This window comes from Anser anser, assembly GCF_964211835.1.
Source record: "Anser anser genome assembly, chromosome: 28".
Classification (NCBI taxonomy): domain Eukaryota; kingdom Metazoa; phylum Chordata; class Aves; order Anseriformes; family Anatidae; genus Anser; species Anser anser.
Genome location: NC_139749.1, coordinates 1,346,762 through 1,368,676, shown reverse-complemented (window position 1 = coordinate 1,368,676; position 21,915 = coordinate 1,346,762). Strand labels below are relative to the sequence as shown.

Genomic DNA, 21,915 nt, shown 5'->3' with positions numbered 1-21,915 from the left:
GCTCTCCGGTTACAACCGCGGTGCCGCCACCTGCCCGAGCCCTTGCCGAGCGTCGGGGGAGCAATCCTCGCACGGCTGCAGCCAGCCCGCACCGCCTGGGCTGCGCCGGGCATGCAACATTACCCACAATCAATGGATCATTATGTAATAAACAAGAGGAAAGTTGTTTTGCAAATGCAGCTGAGTTATCGCTCCACGACACGGTGGCGAAGCATCTCTCCGCCGGGCTTAACAAGAACGGATCGGTGTCGGGGGCGGACGGGAGCAGGGAGCGAGCAGAGGCCAGGCAGCCGGCGGGGAGCCCGTGCCCCCCCTGCTCCTGCGGCGGGGGCTCGGAGGTGGAAATTTCACAATATCGAACCGACAGAGAGCGAATGTGAGCGGGGTGGGGGCCGCCTGCTGTGTTTGTCTGGCAAAGCCCTGGGGAGCGGAGGCAGCTGGTAAGGGCAGCAGGAGGACGAGGAGGAGGATGAGGAGGGTGAGGAGGGCTGCGCTTGCTGCTCCCTGTCCCTCTCCCTACCCCCACACCTTATCAGCAGCCGCTCTCAGCCCCCAGCCCCCACCTATCCAGGTGTTTCTGAAGTCCCCAAACATCTCAGATAAAGTTTTTTTTTTTTCTATGGCAAGGGCCGGGAGGACAACAGCAAGGCCCTGCGTGCCAGCAGCCTGCTGCCCGTGTCCCCTCTGCCATGTCCTCAGCGGGGGGGGGGGGGGAACGGACAGTGGCAGCTCCGTGCCCAAACCCCCGGCACAACCCAGGTCCCCCCCGGCACAAACACACGCGTGTGCGCACGGGACCCCGGCCTCCACGGGTGCCACAGCCACACGGTGCCACCGCAGCGGGTGGCAGCGCCTGACCCCGGTGACCTTCGTGCCGCATCCGTGCCTCCTTCATGCTGCCCCCCGGACCCCCCAGCACAGCCGAGGGGGGGGGGTTCAGGCCTCCCAGCCCCTCCCCACCTCGTCCCGGGGCTGTCCCCGCGTGGGGACGGGGGAGGTGGGGGGGGATGTCCCCGCGTGGCACCGTCCCCGCGTGGGGGCCGCTGCCCGTCCCCGCGCCGCCCCCGCCGTGTTGTTGTTGTGTCTCGGCCCCGCGGCCCGGTGAGGCGAGGCGGGGCCGGCGGGGGCGGGCGGGGCAGCGGCGGGGCCGCATTTAAGGACCGGGAGCGGGCGGGGCGCGCAGCCCGGCGGAGCGCACCGGCGGAGCGCATGGAGCGGCTGCGGGTGGCCCTGGGGGCGCCCCTGTGGGTGCCCCTGCTGGGGCTGTGCTGGGCGGCGGCGGCGGCCGAGCGCCACACCGTCTTCTGGAACAGCTCCAACCCCAAGTGAGTCCCGGGAGCCCCCCCCGACGCCCCCCAACCCGGGGCGGGGGGGGCAGCGCGGACCGGGCGGGCCCCCGAGGGCGCGGACGGCGGCGGCGGGGCCGGGAGCGGGGCCGCGTTCCCCGGGGCTGCGGGCTTTGTTCGGGGCGGCCGGGGGGGCCGCACGCTGCCCCCCGTTTTGCTCTTCCCCCTCCCCTTGGCTCCCCCTCGTTCTCCCGACCCGGTACCGGGGGCGCCCCCGGGGCCGGGAGGGGCCGGGGCGGCAGCGGCGGGGTGAAGTCCGCGGGGCCAGGTGCGGGCCCGGAGAACCGGGAAGGGGGGGGGGGGTCACGGAGAGGGGGGGCGCCTTTCCGTTCCCAGGGCCGAGCGGAGCGGGGCCTCTTCCTTCCCCGGGGGGGTGGCGCGGCGCCAGCGGAGGCGCCGGGGCTCAGGGAAGCCGTGTTGACAAACACGGGGCTGGCCCCGGGTCCCGCGGCACGGGCAGGATGTGCGCGGCCGGCGGTGCCCCCCCCCGGAGGTGGGGGGGGAGGGGGGTGGGCGGCAGGGGCCCTGGGCAGTCCCCGTGTCCGCCCCGGGGCTCGGTCCCCAGGTAGGGCCGGGTTTGTGGGGTGCCCACCCGAGGTTGTGGGGTTCCCTTGAGCGAAGTGCCCCTGTGTGTTGTAGGGGTGCCCCCCTTCTCTAGGCCGTGCCCCCCCCCCCCGCCTATGGTTGTAGGAGTGCTCCCTTACACGCTGGGGGTGTGCTCCCCAGCTGTGTGCCCCCATGTGCTATAGGGGTTACCCAAACCCCCGGGATGTGCCCCCAGCCCTGTACCCCCACAAGTTACAGGGGTTGCCTATCCCCCAGCCCTGTGCCTCCACATGTTAAAGGGGTTGCCCAAACCCCCAGTTTGTGCCCCCCAGCTCTATGCCCCTACATGTTATAGGGTCACCCCCCTTCCCTCCCCCCCACCCGGGATGTGCCCCCCCAGCTCCATGCAGGGCAGCAGACCCAGGCGGGTTCCCACAGGGGGGTTGGGAAGCTGGAGCCGGCCCCACTATGGAGGCCGTGCCTTCCCCGGGCTGCCACAGCCAGTGAGGTGAGGAGACCTCTCTGCGGCCCCTCGCAGGCTGCCTGCGGCCCCCTTCATCCCCCCCACAGCGGCCCCGGTGCCGTGCAGCCTCCCGGGAGAGCCGCGCTGGCGGGAGAGGTGTGGGGAGCAGCACCCTGGAGCCGGGCCGGCTGCCCCCCCCCCGGGCGAGAGCTGCTCACACCTAATGGCTCCCCGGAGCTTTGGGGACAGCCGGGGAGCGCGTCCCAGCCGGTCCCCTCCCTCCTGCAGTGGGGCTGGCCCCAGGGGGGGAGGGCTTTTCCTTCCCCAGCGCCACCAAAAAAAAAAAAAAAAACCAAAAAAAAAAAAACAACAAAAAGCACTCCCAAAAAGCACCGCGGGGGCTTTGTGCGGCGCTGAGCAGTTCTCAGGTTGCCCTGCGATGGGCTCTGAGGGTTTTGGAGAGTTGTGGGGCATGCTACCTCCGTGCCCCAAATCCCCCCTCCACACGTGCTGACCCCCGCCGCCCCCCTGCCCCAGGTTCCTTTGGAGCGACTACACGGTGGAGGTGCGCCTCAACGACTACCTGGACATCATCTGCCCGCACTACGAGGAGGGCAGCGTGGCCCCGCACGCCATGGAGCGCTACACCCTCTACCTGGTGGACCTCGAGGAGTACCAGGCCTGCAAGGCCCGCTCCAAGGAGCAGATCCGCTGGGAGTGCGACAAGCCCAGCGCCTTGCACGGCCCCGAGAAGTTCTCGGAGAAGTTCCAGCGCTTCACGCCCTTCACGCTGGGCAAGGAGTTCAAGGAGGGGCACAGCTACTACTACATCTGTGAGTGCCCGGGGGGCTGTGTTCCAAGCCCCGTGGGGCTGGGGTCCCTCTGGGTTTTTCCCCCTCTAACCGCCGCCTCCTGCCCGCAGCCAAGCCGATTCACCACCACGGGGAGACGTGCCTGAAGCTGAAGGTGACGGTGGTTGGCAAAGGCAGTGAGTATCTGCGGGCTTCCCCCTGCCTTGTGCTGCTTGCCCTCCTCCCCCCTCGAGGCCTTGGGTCCTCCGAAGGCTCTGCCTTTCCTGCGCTGAGTCACGGCGGGGCCGTGGCCCCCTGCCAGCCCCGGCTGCGGGCGCTGTGGGGCCGGGGACGGTGCCAGCAGACAGAGTGGGGATGGCACGGGGGAGACCGGGCTCCTTGGCTGGGGTGGGGGAGCGCTTGGTTGGGGGCTCGGGGCACTGGAGCAGCCCCTCACCGGCGTGTCTTTGTGTTTGCTTTGCAGCTCAGGCGCCGCCTGCCCCCGCCTCGACGCAGAAGGGGAGGATCCAGGCAGGTAGGTGTCGGAGGACGCATCCGAGCGGCTGCAGGGCTGGCGGGGAGCTCCCCGGGGCTGGCTCAGGAGCAGGGTGTGGGGCACGGGGGCCGCTCACAGCTCCTTTCGCCCCGCAGACGATGCAGCCGCGCATGTCCTGAGGAGCGTGGGGCAGAACTCGGCGATGCGGGCCAGCAGCCCCTTCACCTTCATCAGCCTCCTGCTGCCCCTCCTGGTGCCGCAGGGGCTGTGAGCGGGGTCGCCGGGACGGACCGCACCGCGCCGTGCCACCGGGGATGGAGCCCTGTGGGGTGGCCCCCGCCTGCTCGGGGACCCCGTGGTCCTGCACGCACACCTGTGGTGGGCTTCCCTGTGGACATCTGGGCAAAGCAAAGGATTTGTCAGTATTATAGGGCCAGCGGGCCTGAACTGGAGCAGCCAAAGCCCTTGGGATGCCACCTCGCCCTCGCAGGAAGGGCGCTTTCGGCAGCTGGAGGTTGAGCCCCGGACTGGACGGGCTGGGGGCTGGCCCCCCTGCCCCAGCAGCATGCAGCTCCCTGGTGGACGTCTCTGGGGGGGGCTCCGACTGTGAAGTGTCCCGCGGGAAGGGACACGGTGCTGGCCCAGCTGTGGCGGTGCCCTGGGGCTGGCTTCGGGAGCCTGGACGTGCTCGAGATGCCAGGCAGCCGGCGGAGCGGAGTCGCAGGGGACGGCGACTGCACGGCGCTGGGACCCCCTCCCCAGCATCCCCCCTCTTGGGTGGGGGGGGGCTGTGGAAGCTCCCCCTGCCTGGTGCCGGAGGGGCACGCGCCCCCTGCCTGGGCCAGCACAGAGGCCGTTTTGCCTGCCTCTCGATTTGTACAGCTTTGTACAGCTTTCTAACACTGGAATTTTTATACGATTGTCTTGAATAAATAACTGAGACCATGCCTGAGTGCGGGGGGAGGAAAGGGCCTGTCCCCTGCACTGGGGGCTGCACCTGGGTGGGGGAATGGCTATGGGGGGGTTAATTAATTAATGGGTGTTTGCACAAGGCTCTGGAGGGGGAGGTGTCACACGGAGTAGTGCCAGGGGTTGGTTTCAGGTGGAGGTACAAAGTCCTCCCGGGGCTGGGGAGCAATGAGTGGGGTGAGCCGGGGGGGGGGGGGGGGCTGTGGGTTTTGGGGTGCAGCTGGAGCCCCCTGAGCTGCTGGGGCGGGGGGGGGGGCCAACAACAGAGGGTGGTTATGGGGAGAGCTGGGCCCCAGAAACTGGGGGACTCTGGGGAAAAGGGGACCCTGTGGGGTGGGGATTCTAGGAAAGGGGGATCCCGGGGATGTGGGGTGCGGGGGGGGGGGTCGCAGGGCCGTGGGCCCCATGCACGCAGCACCCCGGGGTGCTTTGGGAGGAGGTCACAGGGCCGTGACCCCAAACCTGGGACACCCTGGGGGGTGGGGGGGGTGCCACAGGGCTGCGGGTCCCGCGCACGCAGCACCCCGGGGCGCTGCCCGCAATCCCGGTGCCGGTCCCTCCCCGGTAGTGCGCCCCGCGTTTCCCCCCGCCCCGCCCCGCCGCGGGCAGCACCGCCCCCGCCCCCCCCCGCCTCCGGCTCCCGGTGCCCGCGGCGAGCATGGAGCCGCTGCCGGTGCTGGCCGCCGCCTGCCTCCTCTTCACCGTGGCCATGTTCTGCAGCGGCCTGTGAGCGGCCCCGCGCCGCCGGGAGCCCCGGCACCGGGAGGCGGCGGGGGCGGGGCGGGCAGCGGGGAGCGGGGGGGGGGGGGAGGGGGAAGGGAGGGGCTCGGGGTGCCGGGGGAGGGTCCGGGAGGGGGAATGGGGGGTGCGGGGGAGTGGGGGGGTGCAGTGGGGGGTTGGGGGGGGCAATGGGCGTGCAGTGGGGGACTGGGGGGTGCAATGGGGGGGTGCAATGGGAGGCTGGGGGTGCAATGGGGGGGAGCAGTGGGGGAGTGCAGTGGGAGGCTGGGGGGGAGTGGGAGGCTGGGGGGATGCAATGGGGGGTGCAGTGGGGGGGTGCAATGGGGGGGTGCAATGGGAGGCTGGGGGTGCAATGGGGGTGCAATGGGAGGCTGGGGGGTGCAATGGGGGGGAGCAGTGGGGGAGTGCAGTGGGAGGCCGGGGGGTGTGCAATGAGGGGTGCAATGGGGGGGTGCAGTGGGAAGCTGGGGGGGTGCAATGGGGGGGTGCAGTGGGAAGCTGGGGGGGTGCAATGGGGGGTGCAATGGGAGGCTAGGGGGGTGCAACAGGGGTGTGCAATGGGGGTGCAACGGGGGGTTTCAATGGGGGAGCAATGGGAAGCTGGGGGTGTGCAATGGGGGGTGCGGTGGGAGACTGGGGGGTTGCAATGGGGGGGAGCAATGGGAGGCTGGGGGGGTGGAATGGGGGGGTGTGATAGGAGGCTGGGGGTGCAATGGGGTGTGGTGGCGCAATGGGGGGATTCAGTGGGGGGTGCAATGGGGGGAGCAATGGGAGGCAACATGGGTGCAGTGCGGGAGGCATTGAGGCTGGTTGGGGGGGCTGGGGGTCCAGGCTGAAGGCCAGGCATGCAGGGGAAGGTGGGGGCTCTGAGGGTGCGGGGGGGGGCACTGGGGTGTGGGAGCAGAGGCAGAGAAGGTCACAGCTGCTGAGGAGGGGCTGGCGGTATTTCAGGGGGGCTAAGATTGTAGTCCCCCCCCCAACACTGTAGGGCCCCCCCCGTGGCGCTGGGCACCCAGGAGGCTTCTCCCCCCCTGGCCCTAGGTCTGACCTGCGCTGGATGATCACCGCCAAGAGCGTGGAGAACATCCAGCTCCTGCCCTTCCTCGCCACTGATGCCAAGTACACAGGGGTCAAGCTGCGGGGGTGGGGGGGTGGGGGCACATCCTTCTGGGGCCGGAGGGTTGAATTTCGGGGGTGGGTGTGGGCAGAAGCCCCCAGCCTACAGCAGCAAGCAGCGCCTGTGCCGCTCGCCCTGCAGCAACCTGGGCTGGCTGGGTTACGGGTGCCTGAAGCAGGACCGGACGCTGATCGTCGTCAACAGCATCGGGGCGGCTCTGCAAAGCCTCTACATCCTGGTGTACTTCTACTACAGCACCACAAAGGTGGGTGCTGGCCCGGCTGGGTCCGGGGGGGGCACACAGCAGACCCCCACGCTGATGGCCCCGCGCTGTGTGCTGCAGCGCGAGGTGCTGCTGAAGGTCCTGGGGCTCCTGGCCCTGCTGGCCGCGGGCTATGGCTTCTTCACCTGCCTGACCCCCGACGAGGACACACGGCAGAGCTACCTGGGGCTCTTCTGCAGCACCTTCACCATCGCCATGTACGTCTCGCCGCTGGCCGACCTGGTGCGTAAAGCTGGGTGGGACTGGGGGGGTGGGTGTGTTGGGGGGGGCTGCGTGGCACCGGGCCAGCCCCTCGCTCCCCGCAGGCCAAGGTGATCCGGAGCAGGTCGACGCGCTGCTTGTCCTTCCCCCTGACCGTCACCACCTTCCTGGCCTCCAGCAGCTGGACACTGTACGGGCTGCAGCTCTCCGACCTGTACATCATGGTGGGTTGGGGGCAGCGGGAGGCCGGGGGCTGCTGTGGGTTCCTCACCCCCCCCCCCAAACCTCCAGCCCCTTTCAGTGGGGTGCTTGGCACCGGGCCGGACCCCGTCCGGCGTCGCGTGTGTGTCACACAGCAGAGCCCGTGACTAGGCTCAGCAAGATGAGTATTGATTTTAATTAATTAGATGGGATAAGGCCAATAAATCTCCCCCGGCGACGCGGGGCTGATGGCGGGGGGGGAGGGCAGCAGCACCGCGAGCTGGGTAACGCCGCCCGGCCCCGTGTCCTCCGCAGGTCCCCAACGTGCCGGGCATCGTCACCAGCGTCGTGCGGCTCTGGCTGTTCTGGCGCTACGCCCCGGGCCGGGACAAGCCCTACAGACCCCTGCACGCCTGAGGGGGTCCTGCCGATGCCGGAGCCCCGGAGCCAGGCCGGTCTCAGACACTTGGTGACCAAGGAAGGCCCCCCAGCTCGTCATTCTGCTCCTGCTGCCGCAGCGTGGCCAGCTCCCGCTGGGTGACACCAGGGCGTCCCCATCGGCCGAGGGCTCCCAGCAGGGCTGGGGCCCTGGGGGGGTGCCTCCGGCCCTTGCCACCGTGGTTTGCCCTCTGGCAGCTCCTCTCCGTTGTCCCTCGAGCCGGTTTTCCTGCGGTGGTGGTTGGTTTGTTTGCAGCGATGCCTTCGGGGCGGCGGGCTGCCCCTGCCCCCGTCCCCGCGATGTTCTTCCAGGCCCTGCCCCAGCGCTGGGCTGGGTGGGCAGCCCCATTTTGTACGAATCGAAGTGCCTTTTAATAAATCGCAGACTCTTCCCAGTGCCTGCTTGTCGTCCCCTCCCGCTTTGGGCTCTGCTGGCTGCAGAGGCCGGCACGGCTCCTGTCCCTGCAGCGCTTTGGCCTCGGGATGCTGGGGGCTAATCCTGGCACCTTCTGAGCCCCGCAGTTCCTCATCCACCAGCACCCGCTTGCCCGTGGGATGCAGCAAGCCCCCTGCAGGAGGCTCCAGCCTCAGCCTGGGGAGCGGGCAGCAGCACTGGGTGGTAGGGGCAGGGAGCAGGGCACGGAGGAAGGCAGCGCTGCCTGAGGGCGCTCCTCCGACCTCCCCAAGCAGCAGCACAGGGACACCGGTCACGACGTGGAACGAAAAGTCCTTTCCGTAGCATCGATACAGGGCTTGCTACCGCCCATTATGCCAGCAAACTTAAAATCAATTAAAATCCTCGCTAAAACCACGACGCTTGAGTGTGCGCATCAAATCAAGGCAGCCGTTGGCGTCGACCCAAGCTCAATTAATGAATTAACAATGATCTGGAATGAAGTTATCAGGCAAGCGCATCAGCAGATGGACAGGAGCGAGCGCGGGTGACCAAGTTACACAACAGACGCCGGAGCCGTACAAAACCGGTGGCCCGGGGTGGCGACAGCCCCGCGCAGCGAGGAGCCCCGTCCCTGCCAGCTCCCGGGAGGCCCTCGGCGTGGGCACGGCCGCAGCCCGGCTGACGCAGGCCGGATTAAGGAAGTGTTGACGAGGAATTTGGCCGTGCTTGTGCACTCAGACGCTCGCTCACACCTTGCGCCGTGTCCTGGGAAAAAATCAATACGGCGGCAGCGGCCCTGCCACGCCAGCAACAGGGCAGGGACAGGAGAGGGAAAGATGAACTCCAGCTGTGCTGCAGCACTGCGGGGCGTGCTGCGTCCTGCTGCCGTGGCCTGCGGGGTCCGAGCCCTCGAGGAAGCTCCTTCGCTGGGCTCCCCTTGGCTTTTCCAGCTGTGAGTGCAGGTGTTTCTGCCCTCGGGACTCCCCCATGGGGCTGCGCTCCCCGGGGCCCCACAGATGCTTTTCCCACCAGGTTGGAGCCACCGATCTGCTCCTCCTGGCCCAGGAGGAACATGGGGGGACAGGGCAGCTTTTCCCGGTGACGCAAGCGAGCAAAAACCCAGCTGCCAACCGGTCACTCCGGCTGGCGTGTGCCGCGAGCGGCCGTGACGCAGCCCCGCTCGTGAGGCTGGAGGTGAGCAAGAGCAGCCACCGGCTACGCGAACGCCCGCAGCGGGCACGTGCCCGTGCAGGGAGAAGCCGGGGCCGTGCTGCTACCTGCCAGCCTGCAGGGCTGCGGGGAGCCCGCCGAGGGCTCCCGGCCTCGTGCCACGCCAGCACCGCGGTCCCAGCCCCGTAAAGGCTGCGCTGAAGCTGAGGGGCTGCCACCCCCCCCCCCCAAAACGGCCGCACACAGGCACGGGACTGCGGGAGCCGCCCACCCCGCTCCGAGCTGCCACTGTTGCTCAGGAAACAGCTAATTAGTCGCTCCTGCTAATTAGCCCGAGTCCTCCCTCATGATACCAACTGCTCCTTTTTGCAGAAGGATGCGCAGCCGATAATTAAAAAAAACAAGAAAGTCCTTCGGCTGGTATGCGAAGAAGCCGGGGAGGCTGCCAGCAAGGCAGGCCCCAGCATGCGTCACCGCCAGCAGCGCGGCTCCGCCAGCCGGGCCGGCAGCGCGGCTCTCGCGCACCCCCAGACAGGAGGCACCCCCAGACCGAGGCCACCCAGGGCTCCCCCCCTGCTGTGGCAGGGACGTCCCTGCTGCAGGAGCCCCACCCGCAGCTCCGGAGCACCTGCGCCCCGTTTTGCCCGTGGAGGCGTGGGGCAGAGCAGCGGCAGCCGCAGCCAGTGCTCCGCCGGGATCCGGGAGCAGCCCCCCGGCGTGGGCTGCGCCGCCCCAGCAGGCTGGGGGAGACCACAGGCTCTGGGCACTCTGCATTTTAAAGGCTGCGCCACCCGCTCCACCCAGCCACGCTCTCTCCTCCTTCCCCGGGAAGCAGGCCAGCAGGGCCGGGCCGACTCTTTTTTCCAGCTCCCACCTGACGGCGCAAACCACATCTGAAGGGCTGCCGGGAGCCCGCTCTGCCCGCAGTGCTACCCAGCGCCGCGGGCTGCTGAGGCAGGGCCCGATCCTGCCCTCCCTACCTCGCATCCCTGCCTGTGCGGCCAAGCTCGGGGATGCTCGGAGGCTGGGTGGGACGGCGCAGGCTCCCTGCAGCACCTGCGGAGGGGTGCGGGTGCTGAGAGGGGGCCGAGGGGACGCCCTGCTCTGCTTGGAGCCCGCACAAAGACAGCTGGAGCCCGGCTGCACGTGGCAGGGCAGGCGGCTGCCCCCTGAGCAGCACCGGGGGGACTCAGCCACCCCCTGCCCGCAACTAGGGCGGCACAGTCCCGGCCGGGACCCCCCTTTCCCCTCCTGGCAGCATGGCACGGCCCAGTATGGCCCGGTACAGCCCATCACGGCCCGGCACAGCCCATTGCAGCCCAGTAAGGCCCGGTACAGCCCAGCACGGCCCGGTACGGAACACTTTGTCGTCTTTATTGTGCTCAGAAACGCAGCCCCCGCCGCCGCAGGTCCTCCCGCGCTGTGTTGATGTGCTCCCGGAGCTCGGCGGCCGCTTCCTCGCAGTCGTTGAAGGTGGCCACGCGGTAGCCCACGGTGGCCAGCGCGTAGCAGCCGAAGGCCACCAGCAGGTAGACGGGCAGCGGCAGCAGGGCCTGGCGGTACGGCGCCGGTAGCCGCAGGCCCGGCGGAGACAGCGCCAGGGCGGCCCAGGCCGAGCCCAGCAGGGCGAGGCCCCACAGCCACTGCGCCAGCTTGGTCATGGCGGCCTGCGGAGAGACGGACAGCGCCGTGAGGGGGCGCCGAGCCCCCGGAGCCGGCCCCGGTCCCTCCCGGTGCCCCCGGTGCCGGCCCCGGTCCCCCCCAGGCCGCCCCCCCCCACCTGCAGCGCTCCCAGGCCCGGCGCTGCTCTCCCCGTCGCTAGATGACGTCACCGCGGCGCGGCGGGCGGCGCGGGGCACGCTGGGAGTTGTAGTCCGGGACGGGGCCCCCTGGCGGCAGGGCCCGGCCCCGGTCCCGGCTCAGGAAGCGCCGCGTTTTGGCCGCCGGGGCCGGGGCCGGGCCGGGCCCCGCCGCAGGAAGCACCTGGCTTCCTCCGCGTCCGGCCGCGGCGGGGGGCGCGGGGGCGGCGTGGGAGCGGGCCCGGCCCGGCCCTCCCACGGGCCTGAGCTTCCCACGGGCCTGGCCGGGCGCCGAGCCCCGGGGGGCACCGGGCGGCCACGGCCCCGAGGGCCGGGGGTCTGCGTGGCCCCCCCCCCCCCCCCCCCGCACCCCCAGCTCGGGGGTTTGGCGGCGCAGCAGCTGGCAGCGAGGGCAAGAGGTGGCCCCGGGGGCTGCTGACGGCGCTGCGGCCACGGAGCGCGGCGGTGCTGGAAACATCCGAGCTCAGGAGACAGCGGCAGGAGACCGGGATCGGCCCGCGCCCCGCTGCTGCAGGGGGAGCGGGGTCCCCGCGGCTCCCGGGAGCTCAGTTAATCGCACCCGGGGCTGCTGGCGCCCCTCTTTCAGCACGTCACAGATGCTGTTCCCGGAGCAGAGGGCTCCGAGCATTTGCGAGGTGCCAAATCTACCGCAGGCTGCCGCAGCCGCAGGGTTGAGCCGGATCAGCAGCACACACGAGCACACAGCAGCTCGACAAAGCCAGGCTGAGGGCCAGCAGAGGGGACCCCTGGGTGCTGAGGAGGAACCAACCCTGAGGCTATAAAGAAACTGCTTTATTGCCTGGCTCAGAGTCCGAGTCCAGGCTGGAGGAGGGGGAACTGCCCCGGGAAGGGGCCCCGGGACATCAATTCCTCTTCCTGCCTTTGCCAAGGGCTTTGGTGGGAACAGCTGCAGGTGCTGCGGACTGGTAGAGCGTGGAGGAGATCTTATTGATGTAGTAGAGGCCGACCATGGAAAAGATGAGGCTGCAGGTAAAGAAGAGAAGAGGCTACTCAGCTGTAGCCCTTGTGCTGCAGGCAGGAAGGAATACGCCAAGGCCAAACTGACAGCACCCCCGCGCTCCCACTGCGCTGCAGTGCCTAGCACCGGTCACCCCAGGTGCCCCCGGCCAGCCTTGGCCCCGCTGACAGGGAGCACGAGCCACCAGGGCCCCTGACAGCCGCCCCGGAGCGTGACAAGCTGCTTCCCCACCCTCCGGGGCAGGCTCTGGTCTTACCAGGTGGTCACGCAGACTCTGTGGATGAGGCCGGAGGCAAAAAGAGCCAGCAAGAGGCAGGTGAGAACTGCAGGGAAAAACAGGAGAGAGGAGAGATGCAGCCACACCGTTCCGTCAGCTGCACAGCCCCTCCTGAGAACCTCAGCAACGCGGCGAGACAAACCCACATAAAGCACAGAGGGAAAGAGCAGGATGGGCTCTTTCCCTAGCTGATGGCTGGCATGCCGAGGTGCCCAGGGAAGAGCCGCGCTGCGTGCCCTCTGCAAACCCAACGTGGGGCTGCACGCCCAGCGCCCGCAGCCGACGGCGCCTTCCCCTCCCCGCCGGTGGCACTTACTCTCGGGGAATATCTTGGCCTGGAAGCCTTTGCCAAACACCAGGTTCTCGAGGTTGTTGAAGGCCTGCGCAGGGGGTTAAGGCACGGAACCGGGAACCACCTCCCCAGCCCCGCTCCCCGCGCGGCCCCAAAGGATACGGTGAGGGAGCAGACGAAGAGCGCGGCGCCCAGCAGCCCGCCCTGGATGGTGAGCCACTCGGTGGAGGCCAGCTGCCGGCTGTACATCTGCATCCCGGCGAACAGCAGCAGCGACAGCAGCGACGAGAGCGCCAGCGACGTGCCCGTGCCTACGGCTGCAGCACAGCCCCAGCTCAGCAGGGTGGGGGGCTGACCTCCAAAGACCCCTCAAGGCCCTGAAAGCCCCCTGAAGCCTCCCCAAGGCCCTGATTGCCCCCTGACCCCCCCCCCCAGGGCCCCGATCGCCCTCTGCACCCCCCCCGAAGCCCCCCCCACCCACTCAGGCCCCGGTCCCAGTCCCTGCAGCCCCCCGAGGCCCCCCTCGCCCCCTGAGGCCCCGGTCCCAGTGCCTACAGCCACCCCCCCCCCAGGCCCCCGATCGCCCCCTGCAGTCCCCCCAAGGCCCTGATCGCCCCCCCCGAGGCCTCCGCCGCTCCCTGAGGCCCCGGTCCCGGTCCCCGCAGCCCCCTCCCGGGGCTGCAGCCTCCCCCCCGAGTCCCCCCCGCCCCCTCTGGCCCCGGTCCCGGGTCCCTGAACCCCCCTTCAAGGCCTCGATCGCCCCCTGACGCCCCCCTCAGGGCCCCGATCGCCCCCCGCAGCCCCCCCGAGCCCCCCCCGCCCCCCCGGTCCCGTTACCCATGGTGCCCCGCGGCGTCGCCCCCCCCGGCCCTTTCCCCTCCCGGCCCCGCCGCCGCCGCTCCCCCCGCACTGCGCAGGCGCGCCCCGGATCCGCGCACGCGCGCTGCGCGGCCCCCCCCCAACGGGACACGGCGGCAGCCGCGGGCACGCGCGGCTCATGCGCGCCCCCGCGCGGGGCTCGGCCGCGGCTCGGGCGCCCCCTAGCGGCCGGGCGCGGCGCTGCAGGCCCCGCCGGTCCGCGCGCCCCCCGGCGGCGGGGAGCGGGGCGCGGGGAGGCCCCGGGGCACCGGGCGGGGGCGCGGCCGCCCCCCCCAGCAGCCCGCCCCCTCCTCTCCCCCCCCCCCAACCCTCCAGCCGGCTCCGTTCGGCCCCTTCCCGGCTCCGCAGCGGGTCCCGGGCCCGGCGCCGCGCTGCCGTCCGCGGGGAGCCGCCGGGGGCCGCCCCGGGGAGCGGAGGGGGCGTCCCGGTACCGGCCCGGTGCCGCCGCCCCCCGCCGCCCCCCCCTCTCCGGGGCGGGTCCCTCGGAGCATGCGCGCCGCCGCCCCCCCCCGCCCTCCCCCCGGTTCCGCCGCTCCCTGCACCAGAACCGGGCGGCCGCTGCTGCCGCCGGGACCGGCCCCGGGCGCGGAGCCATGGCCGAGGGCGAGGACCTGCAGACCTTCACCTCCATCATGGACGCCCTCGTCCGCATCAGCGTGAGCGGCGGCGGGGATCGAGCGGGGACCGAGCGGGGACCGAGCGGGGCCGGGCCGGGCTCTCCCGGGACCGGCGTCGCCATGGCAACGCGGCGGGGCGGCGGCGGGGCCGGGGCGGCGGCGATGGCCGCGGTGGGGGGGGGGGGGAGCGGCCGGGGTGCCCTTGAGGGCCCGGCAGGCCGCGGAGAGGCCTCGCTGCCTCGGCCCGTTCCCCGCCGGGCCCGGGGGGGCCGGATCGGCCCTCACCGAGCCCCGGGCGGGGCGCACCGGGCACCGGGGAAAGCTCCCCGAGGCCTCCCAGGACGCCGAGAGCCCAGCGCCCCCCGCGGGGACCGGGGCGGGGAGTGCCCGGTGCTACCCGTGCGCCGTGGTGGGGGTCCTGGGGCTGGGGCTGGTCCTGCTCCGGACCTGATCCCGGTGCTGGCCTCAGCCTGCATGCAGGTCCTGGTCCCTGTCCTGGTCCTGGTCCTGATTTTGGCCTTGATGCCAGTCCCTGATCCTGGTCTTTGATCCTGGTCCTGATCCTGGTCTCGATGCCGGTCCCTATCCTGGCCCTGATCCTGGCCCTGGTTCTGGTCTCAGTGCTGGTCCCTGATCCTGGCCCTGATCCTGATCTCAATGCTAGTCCTGATCCTGGCCTTGATGCCGGTCCTTATCCTAGTCCTGATCCTGGTCTCGATGTCGGTCCCTATCCTGGCCCAGATCCTGCTCCTGGTCCTGGTCCTGGCCCTGATTTTGGCCTTGATGCCAGTCCCTGATCCTGGTCCTTGATCCTGGTCCTGATCCTGGTCTCGATGCCAGTCCTTATCGTAGTCCTGATCCTGGTCTTGGTGCCGGTCCCTATCCTGGCCCTGATCCTGGTCTTGATGCCGGTTCCTGGTCCTGGTCCTGATCCTGGTCCTGCTCCTGGTCTTGATGCCGGTCCTTATCCTGGTTCTGATCCTGGCCCTGATCCTGGTCTCAATGCCAGTCCTGTTCCTGGCCCTGATCCTGGTCTCAATGCCGGTCCTTATCCTAGTCCTGATCCTGGTGTTGATGCCGGTTCCTTTCCTGGTCCTGGTCCCTGCTCCTGGTCCTGCTCCTGGTCTTGATGCCGGTCCTTATCCTGGCCCTGATCCTGGTCTTGGTGCCGGTCCCTATCCTGGTTCTGATCCTGGCCCTGATCCTGGTCTCAGTGCCGGCCCGTATCCTGGCCCTATTCCCAGTCCTAATCCAGGCCCCAGTCTCCATCCCGCCCCGGTCCCCGGCCCGGCTGCGCCCGGTGACGCTCTCCCCCTCTCTCCTCAGACCAGCATGAAGAACATGGAGCGGGAGCTGGTGTGCCCGGTGTGCAAGGAGATGTACAAGCAGCCGCTGGCCCTGCCCTGCATGCACAACGTCTGCCACGTCTGCGCCAGCGAGGTGCTGCTGCAGCACGGCTACCTCTGCTGCGACCCCACCTCCGAGCCCTCCTCGCCCGCCGCCACCCCGGCCACCCGCAGCCCACGCCTGGGCCGCAGGGGGGTCCCCAAACCCGACCGCCTGGACCGGCTCCTGAAGTCAGGTGGGACGGCCGGGGGGGACGGGGACGGCGTGGGCAGGGGGCAGAGGGGCTCCGCCGGCCCCGAGGAGCCGCAGGGTGCTGGGCTGCGTGTGACGCCTCCCCGGCCTCCTGTAGGGTTTGGCACCTACCCGGGGCGGAAGCGGGGCACCGTGCACCCCCAGACCATCAGCTTCCCCTGCCCGGCCTGCCAGCGGGACATCGACCTGGGCGAGCGGGGCCTCGGCAGCCTCTTCCGCAACCTGACCCTGGAGCGCGTGGTGGAGCGCTACCGCCAGACCATCAACATCAGCGCCGCCATCATGTGCCAGTTCTGCAAGCCCCCGCAGCTGGAGGCCACCAAGGGCTGCACGGAGTGCAAGTCCAGCTTCTGCAATGAGTGCTTCAAGCTCTACCACCCCTGGGGCACCCAGAAGGCTCAGCATGAGCCCACGCCGCCCACGCTCACCTTCCGCCCAAAGGTACGGCCTCCTCCGGCAGGGGATCTTTCCTACTTGGGGTTCCCCGGGTGCCACAGCAGACGAGCTGGGGAGAGACCCTTGGGGGGGGGGGGTCCTAAAACTCTGCTGAGCTTCCTTGTGTCCGTGCAGGGTCTGATGTGCCCAGAGCACAAGGAGGAGGTGACTCACTACTGCAAGACCTGCCAGCGGCTGGTGTGCCAGCTCTGCCGCGTGCGACGCACTCACACCAGCCACAAGATCACGCCGGTGCTCAGCGCCTACCAGGCTCTCAGGGTAAGGGCTGCTGCGGGCGCGGGGCTGCGCGCTCGGGTCGGGGTCAGGACGCCCACGGGGAGGCAGGGAGGAACCAGGGGTGCGAGCTCAGCTCGCAGCACAGATGGGGCGAGGGCTCTGTTTGTAGGTCGGGGGCGCACGAGGCCAGCGGTGGCTAACCTCCTTCCTTGCAGGAGAAGCTGACAAAGAGCCTTGCCTACATCTTGAGCAGCCAGGACACGGTGCAGACCCAGATTGCTAAGCTGGAGGAGACGGTGAAGCACACGGAGGTAAGGGCGCGAGGTCCCTGAGCAGTCCCTAGGTGGGGATTGGCACCGCCTGGCTGGTCCCCCTTTGTCCCGTGCTGTCTGTGGCGTGGGCAGGGGGCCGTACAGCACGCTGACAGCGCCACGCTTGGCAGGTGAACGGCTCGCAGGCCAAGGAGGAGGTGTCCCAGCTGATCCAGGGGCTGTGCGCCATGCTGGAGGAGAAGCGGGCGTCCCTGCTGCAGGCCATCGAGGAGTGCCAGCAGGAGCGGCTGGCCAGCCTGCACTACCAGATCCAAGAGCACCAGGCCATGCTGGAGAACTCGGGCATGGTGGGCTACGCCCAGGAGGTGCTGAAGGAGACCGACCACCCCTGCTTTGTCCAGGCTGCCAAGCAGCTGCACAACAGGTACCGGGCTGCGGGGACCCATGTGGGTGTCCCCGCGGTGGCGGGGCTGGCCGGTGCCCAAGGCAGCCCTCGTGTGCCACCCTGACGTCCCTGCCCTCCTGTGCTGCAGGATCCTCAGGGCCACCGACTCGCTGCAGAGCTTCCGGCCTGCAGCCACGGCCTCCTTCAGCCACTTCCAGCTGGATGTCAGCAGGGAGCTGAAGCTGCTCACAGACCTGGCCTTCATCAAAGGTAACCACAGCAGGACCCTGGCACCGGCTGCAGCCCGTGTGGAGGCGCAGCCCCCGCGGGCAGAGCAGCTCCGTGCCCGCCCGTCTCCTCCCCTGGAGCCAGAGCTCGGCTCCGGCCACAGAGGGATGCGCTCAGGCAGGCGCTCGTGGATCTGCCGGCCCCCCTCCCTGTCAGGAATGGCCCCAGCAGCCCCCAAAGTGCTCCCTGCCCTGCCCTGTGCCAGGGCTGCAGGCAAGAGGGCAGGAAAGGCAGGGCTGTGGTGTGAGGTAAGGGCAGCAGGAGGGTGAGTACGGAGTGGAGGCTGCCCCAGGTGCAGGGCAGGTGCTTCCCCCCCAGGGCAGGTGCCGCCCGGGCCCTGCCGGACCGGCTGGCAACACTTTTCAGACCTGCTTCTACCTCTCTTTGTTTATAGGCTGCGGCCGCTGCTGATCGTCACCGAAGTAACTGAGGCAAGTCACTCCCCTGCCCCAGAGCCAACCCTGCTCTCTCTGTCCCATCCCTCCATCCCCACTCCTGCCCCATTCCCACTCCGCCGCCATTGACCATCCCCGTCCTGCCCGCTGGTGGTGGCAGGCGGTGGCTCTGCCCATGCTCGCCACCCTTCTCTGCCCCCTCCCTCCATCTGCTGCAGCTCCTCCTGCCATCCCCATCCCCTCCTCGCCCCATTCCTGTCTCTGCATCCCCTCCTCACCCCATTTCTGTCTCTGCATCCCCTCCTCACCCCATTTCTGTCTCTGCACCCCCTCCTCGCCCCATTTCTGTCTCTGCATCCCCTCCTCACCCCATTTCTGTCTCTGCATCCCCTCCTCACCCCATTTCTGTCTCCTTTCCACCCCTGCTTCCCTGCTCCAGTTCCACTGGCATCTTCACACCACTCTGCCATTCCCATCTCTTTCTCCTCCTCCTCTCCTGCTGTCTCCATCCTCTCTCTCTCTCTCTCTCTTTCTTTCTCTCTCTCCCTCCCTCCCCCCGACTTGCACTCAGCCTCTCTGGTCCCTGGAGCCTCACAGCAGCCAGCTCCTCTGTCTCCCCAACTCTCTCCCCCCTCTGGTGCCTACACACAGTCTCTGCAGCCAGATTCCCCCTAGACTCCTGCTGGTTGTGCGTCCGTCCGTCCGGAATGCCCCCTCCCTGCGTCTGGCCGCCTCCCTGCCCGCGGGGGGGGGGGATGCTGCCTGATGCCTGCCCCCCCCCCGTGCCTCTCCCCGCAGTGCCCGAGGCCCCCGTCATCGACACGCAGCGCACCTACGCCTACGACCAGATCTTCCTGTGCTGGCGGCTGCCGCAGCACTCGCCCCCCGCCTGGCACTACACCGTGGAGTACCGCAAGACGGACACCAAGGCCAAAGGGCTCAAGCTGTGGCAGCGGCGGGAGGAGGTGCGCGGCACCAGCGCCCTCGTCGAGTACCTGGACACCGACAGCGTCTACGTGCTCCGGGTGAAGGGCTGCAACAAGGCGGGCTTCGGGGAGTACAGCGAGGACATCTACCTGCACACGCCGCCCGCCCCAGGTGAGGGGACGCCCACGGGCTCCGATGGGGAGCAGTCTCCCCCAGCCCGCCCGCCCCTCGGGCTTTTCACCGTCCCCTTCTCACCTCCTCTGCTCTCCTCCTCCCCGCAGTCCTCAACTTCTTCCTGGACAACCGCTGGGGCTTCAACCGGGACCGGCTGGCTATCAGCAAGGACCAGCGCGCCGTGCGCAGCGTCCCCGGCATCCCCATGCTCTTCGCGGCGGAGCGGCTGATGACCAGCTGCCACCTCTCCATCGACCTGGTCATCGGCGACGTGGCCGTCACGCAGGGCAAGAGCTACTGGGCCTGCTGCGTGGATCCCAGCTCCTACCTGGTCAAGGTGGGCGTGGGGCTGGAGAGCAAACTGCAGGAGTGGTTCCAGGTGCCTCAGGACGTGGTGAGCCCCAGGTGAGCGGGGGTGGGGGGCAGGGGGGCTTTGTGGGTCTGCGGGAGGTGGTGAGGCGGCCTTTGTAGAACCTCTGCGCCGGGCCTCACCTGTCCCCCTGCCGCAGGTACGACCCTGACAGCGGCCACGACAGCGGGGCAGAGGACACGACGGTGGACGCGCCCCCACCCTACGCCTTCCTCACCATCGGCATGGGCAAGATCTTGCTCTCGCATGGCTCGGCACTCACTTCTCGTGACCCCAACGGCTGCACCGTGCCCTTGCCACCGCGCATCGGCATCTGCCTGGACTACGAGCAGGGCAAGGTGAGCTTCTACGACGCCGTGTCCTTCCGTGAGCTCTGGGAGTGTGGCGTGGACTGCTCGGGGCCTGTCTGCCCCGCCTTCTGCTTCATCGGAGGGGGTGCCCTGCATCTCCAGGAGCTGGTGGCCAACAAGCAGGAGCGCAAAGTGACCATCGGGGGCTTCGCCAAGCTGGACTGAGCTGCGCGCGCGCTCCCTGCACCCACATCTGGTGTGACCCCTTATTGTCAAGCGAGCTTCAGGGCCTGGAGGGGACGCGACCATGCAGGGAGCGCAGCTCAGCAGGGGCAGCCCCAGCCCCGCCCGGGGCTTGGAGCAGGCCAGGTGTGTGTTTTGTGGGACTGGGGGGGGACGGGGACAGCTCCGCCGTCCCCTCCCTTCCCCATCCACCTGCCCCTTTCACCAGCTCGGCTCTGTGGTGCAGACCTGGGGCTGCAGGCAGAGGACGGCAGCAGGTCCTGGCAGAGGGTCAGCCCTAGAGGTGGAGCAGGGAGGGGGACGCCAGGGGGACGCAGGGCTGCACGGGGAGGGGGGAGGCAGGAGCTGGTTGGGGTGACGGTGGGGGGAGCGGCTGGGCAGTGGCTGGGGCGGGGGAGGCAGATGGGCTGGGGGAGAGAGGGAGGGGGGAGGCTGGGCTGGAACAAGGTACGAAGACTTTTTTGTAAAAATGGCTCATTTTTGACGCGGCTCACCCGGCTGCAGCATCGCGGCCAGGCACAGCCACCGCTGGGTCCTGTGGGGCTGCGGGACCTCGGTGTCCCCCCGCCCTCCTGAGGGGCTGCGGAGCACTGCCGGGTTCTCTGCTCCCTCCCCACTGCGTGGGGCCAGCCCAGCGCGGCACCCGCCCCCAGGACCCGCTCAGTGCCCCCCTTACACCGCTCAGTGCCAAACAGCCCCTGCCAGCCAGGGCTTGCGGGGTTGGGATCCGACGTGGCCAGGAGCCACGGGGGGGCTGCCCCCCGCTGCAGGGGCCTTGGGGCTGCGGTCCCACGCTGGGAGCCGTCCGAGCTGCTGTAGTTTCTCATGGGTTCTGTTACAATTGCTGTCTTTTCATGGTTTCCTACAATAAACTGCAATGCCAGACTTATCCAGAGCCACCCGAGGGCAGCCGCAGCCCCCTGGGGGGTTGAGGACAGAGCAGCAGCACCCACCCATGCTCTGCTGGCCGCTCCCTGTGGGGCAGGGCCCCGTGGTGTGGAGGCCGTGGGGCAGAGCTGTCCTTCGGGCTGTGGCCAGCAGAGGCCAATCCTGCCCGGGGCCGGCCTGGGCAGCGCTGACGTGTCCGATGCCCGCTCGGGCTGTGCCCGGCCACGTGGCCGCTGCTGCCCCCCTCTCGCTGCTCAGCCTCCCGGGGTCTCGCTCCCGTCCCACCTGGGAGCAGCGGCCATCTCCTGCTGGCCCTGCGAGGGACAAATCCTGGTAGTGGGTTTAACATTAGTGGGGTATGGTGAGAGGGAAACATCGGGGTCCTGGGAGCGCTGGCGCAACCTCCTGGGCTCTCTGGCATCCTCTCGGGGTGAGCGGCAGGGGCAGGAACCCCCCCGGGACCATGAGGGCAGGCGGAGGAGCTGCCTGTGGGGCTGGGCCCCCTCCCTGGGGCCGGCTCCTGCTGCTGGGAGAGGCGGCACAGGTGGGGCCAGGCAAGGAGCGGGGCCAGAACGGGCACCCTGCAAACAGGAGTTTCATTGTGGGGCCCAGCCCTGCTCTCTGTTTCGATTCCTCCAGGCCCTGCCCAGGGCTGGGAAGGGGGGTGAGGGGAAGGGGGGTGAGGGGAAGGGGCACGTTCACAGGGCTGGTGCACCCCTGGGGCTCTGCCCCAGCAGCATGGCCCCGCTCTGCTGCCCCGTCCCCAAAGCTGGCTGTGGGGTGGGAAGGGTGGACGTGGCCCCACGCCGCAGCCCACCTTCGGGGCTATTTTTAGCTTCGTTCCTTCCTCCCAGCAAATGGGGCAGGATCCGGCACAGCCCTCCCCACCTGGGCCATCCTGCTGCGGCCGTGCACGTGAACCCCCCCCAACCCGCGGTGCTGCCCTGCCTGCTGCCTTCTCCCACTGCAGCCCCTCGGCCCCGTGCCACCCGGCTGCTGGTTTCGGTTGCTGTTGGCAGCTCTATCGGCGAGGCACAATGGAAAATATAAAGCATCACCCCCCCTCACACACACACCGCATCCACACCCCTCGGCCCCATCTCCAGCCTCAGGGCTTGCGTCACCCACCCTCGCAGCCAGCGCAGCCATGCCCCGGAGCTCCCAGCCCCTCACCCTCACCCCCTGGCACCCCCCTGGCACCCGTCGGGGTCCCCAGGCACCCAGGTGACGTCCCCCTGCCCGGCACCCACGTGCTGTGGCCAAGGGGCCCGCGAGCCACGTGCCATGGGGTCACAGCTGGTCCCGGTCCCACGGCTGGTTCCTGTTGAAGCTGCTGGCCCCGCGCCCGATCTGACAAATGATTTCTTTATATAAGTTGTGTTTCCTTGT

At 69.4% G+C, this 21,915-nt stretch overlaps 5 protein-coding genes across 9 annotated transcripts; 3 read left to right on the top strand and 2 right to left on the bottom strand.

The window, feature by feature from the left end:
* Positions 1 to 1,166: 1,166 nt before the first annotated feature.
* LOC310887586 (ephrin-A1-like) lies at positions 1,167 to 4,588 on the top strand. The gene is made up of 5 exons (XM_083813668.1): positions 1,167 to 1,325; positions 2,893 to 3,188; positions 3,278 to 3,343; positions 3,631 to 3,681; positions 3,798 to 4,588. The coding sequence occupies exons 1-5, from the start codon at positions 1,210 to 1,212 to the stop codon at positions 3,911 to 3,913; spliced, it is 645 nt and encodes a 214-aa protein (XP_083669794.1). The 5' UTR covers positions 1,167 to 1,209; the 3' UTR covers positions 3,914 to 4,588.
* Positions 4,589 to 4,733: 145 nt separating this feature from the next.
* Positions 4,734 to 10,830, top strand: SLC50A1 (solute carrier family 50 member 1). 5 transcript variants are annotated; one of them, XM_083813665.1, is made up of 6 exons: positions 4,734 to 4,788; positions 6,394 to 6,471; positions 6,611 to 6,734; positions 6,813 to 6,974; positions 7,058 to 7,177; positions 7,470 to 10,830. In XM_083813665.1, exons 2-6 carry the CDS (start codon positions 6,410 to 6,412, stop codon positions 7,569 to 7,571), a joined length of 570 nt encoding a protein of 189 aa, XP_083669791.1. In that variant the 5' UTR covers positions 4,734 to 4,788; positions 6,394 to 6,409; the 3' UTR covers positions 7,572 to 10,830. The 5 variants fall into 5 exon arrangements, with proteins under 5 accessions (XP_083669791.1, XP_083669790.1, XP_083669789.1 ...); XM_083813664.1 differs by having other exon boundaries at positions 4,765 to 4,788; positions 6,341 to 6,471; XM_083813663.1 differs by lacking the exon at positions 4,734 to 4,788 and adding an exon at positions 5,210 to 5,337.
* On the bottom strand, positions 10,513 to 10,820 carry DPM3 (dolichyl-phosphate mannosyltransferase subunit 3, regulatory; the record flags this gene model as incomplete). Its single annotated transcript, XM_083813671.1, has 1 exon — positions 10,513 to 10,820. One exon carries the CDS (start codon positions 10,818 to 10,820, stop codon positions 10,542 to 10,544), a length of 279 nt encoding a protein of 92 aa, XP_083669797.1. The 3' UTR covers positions 10,513 to 10,541.
* Positions 10,831 to 11,756: 926 nt separating the features above from the next.
* On the bottom strand, positions 11,757 to 13,499 carry KRTCAP2 (keratinocyte associated protein 2). Its single transcript, XM_083813670.1, has 5 exons — positions 13,365 to 13,499; positions 12,690 to 12,844; positions 12,552 to 12,615; positions 12,215 to 12,281; positions 11,757 to 11,963 (listed from the first exon to the last, which is right to left on the bottom strand). Exons 1-5 carry the CDS (start codon positions 13,366 to 13,368, stop codon positions 11,843 to 11,845), a joined length of 411 nt encoding a protein of 136 aa, XP_083669796.1. The 5' UTR covers positions 13,369 to 13,499; the 3' UTR covers positions 11,757 to 11,842.
* A 404-nt stretch (positions 13,500 to 13,903) lies between these two features.
* TRIM46 (tripartite motif containing 46) lies at positions 13,904 to 20,523 on the top strand. Its single transcript, XM_083813636.1, has 10 exons — positions 13,904 to 14,062; positions 15,350 to 15,605; positions 15,720 to 16,063; positions 16,193 to 16,336; positions 16,510 to 16,605; positions 16,737 to 16,990; positions 17,100 to 17,221; positions 18,433 to 18,732; positions 18,843 to 19,140; positions 19,245 to 20,523. Exons 1-10 carry the CDS (start codon positions 14,000 to 14,002, stop codon positions 19,618 to 19,620), a joined length of 2,253 nt encoding a protein of 750 aa, XP_083669762.1. The 5' UTR covers positions 13,904 to 13,999; the 3' UTR covers positions 19,621 to 20,523.
* The last annotated feature ends 1,392 nt before the right edge of the window (positions 20,524 to 21,915 follow it).

Excerpts from the sequence above, each read along its gene's own strand:
- LOC310887586 (XM_083813668.1), top strand. The coding sequence starts at position 1,210 with ATGGAGCGGCTGCGGGTGGCCCTGGGGGCGCCCCTGTGGGTGCCCCTG. Across the intron at positions 1,326-2,892 it reads TGGAACAGCTCCAACCCCAA|GTTCCTTTGGAGCGACTACA; the intron begins GTGAGTCCCGGG and ends CCCCTGCCCCAG. Across the intron at positions 3,682-3,797 it reads GAAGGGGAGGATCCAGGCAG|ACGATGCAGCCGCGCATGTC; the intron begins GTAGGTGTCGGA and ends TTCGCCCCGCAG.
- SLC50A1 (XM_083813663.1), top strand. The coding sequence starts at position 5,270 with ATGGAGCCGCTGCCGGTGCTGGCCGCCGCCTGCCTCCTCTTCACCGTG. Across the intron at positions 6,472-6,610 it reads TTCCTCGCCACTGATGCCAA|CAACCTGGGCTGGCTGGGTT; the intron begins GTACACAGGGGT and ends CTCGCCCTGCAG. Across the intron at positions 6,975-7,057 it reads TCTCGCCGCTGGCCGACCTG|GCCAAGGTGATCCGGAGCAG; the intron begins GTGCGTAAAGCT and ends CGCTCCCCGCAG.
- KRTCAP2 (XM_083813670.1), bottom strand. Across the intron at positions 12,616-12,689 it reads TCTTCGTCTGCTCCCTCACC|GCCTTCAACAACCTCGAGAA; the intron begins GTATCCTTTGGG and ends CCCCCTGCGCAG. Across the intron at positions 11,964-12,214 it reads AGAGTCTGCGTGACCACCTG|CCTCATCTTTTCCATGGTCG; the intron begins GTAAGACCAGAG and ends CTTTACCTGCAG.
- TRIM46 (XM_083813636.1), top strand. The coding sequence starts at position 14,000 with ATGGCCGAGGGCGAGGACCTGCAGACCTTCACCTCCATCATGGACGCC. Across the intron at positions 14,063-15,349 it reads ACGCCCTCGTCCGCATCAGC|ACCAGCATGAAGAACATGGA; the intron begins GTGAGCGGCGGC and ends CTCTCTCCTCAG. Across the intron at positions 19,141-19,244 it reads CAGGACGTGGTGAGCCCCAG|GTACGACCCTGACAGCGGCC; the intron begins GTGAGCGGGGGT and ends CCCCTGCCGCAG.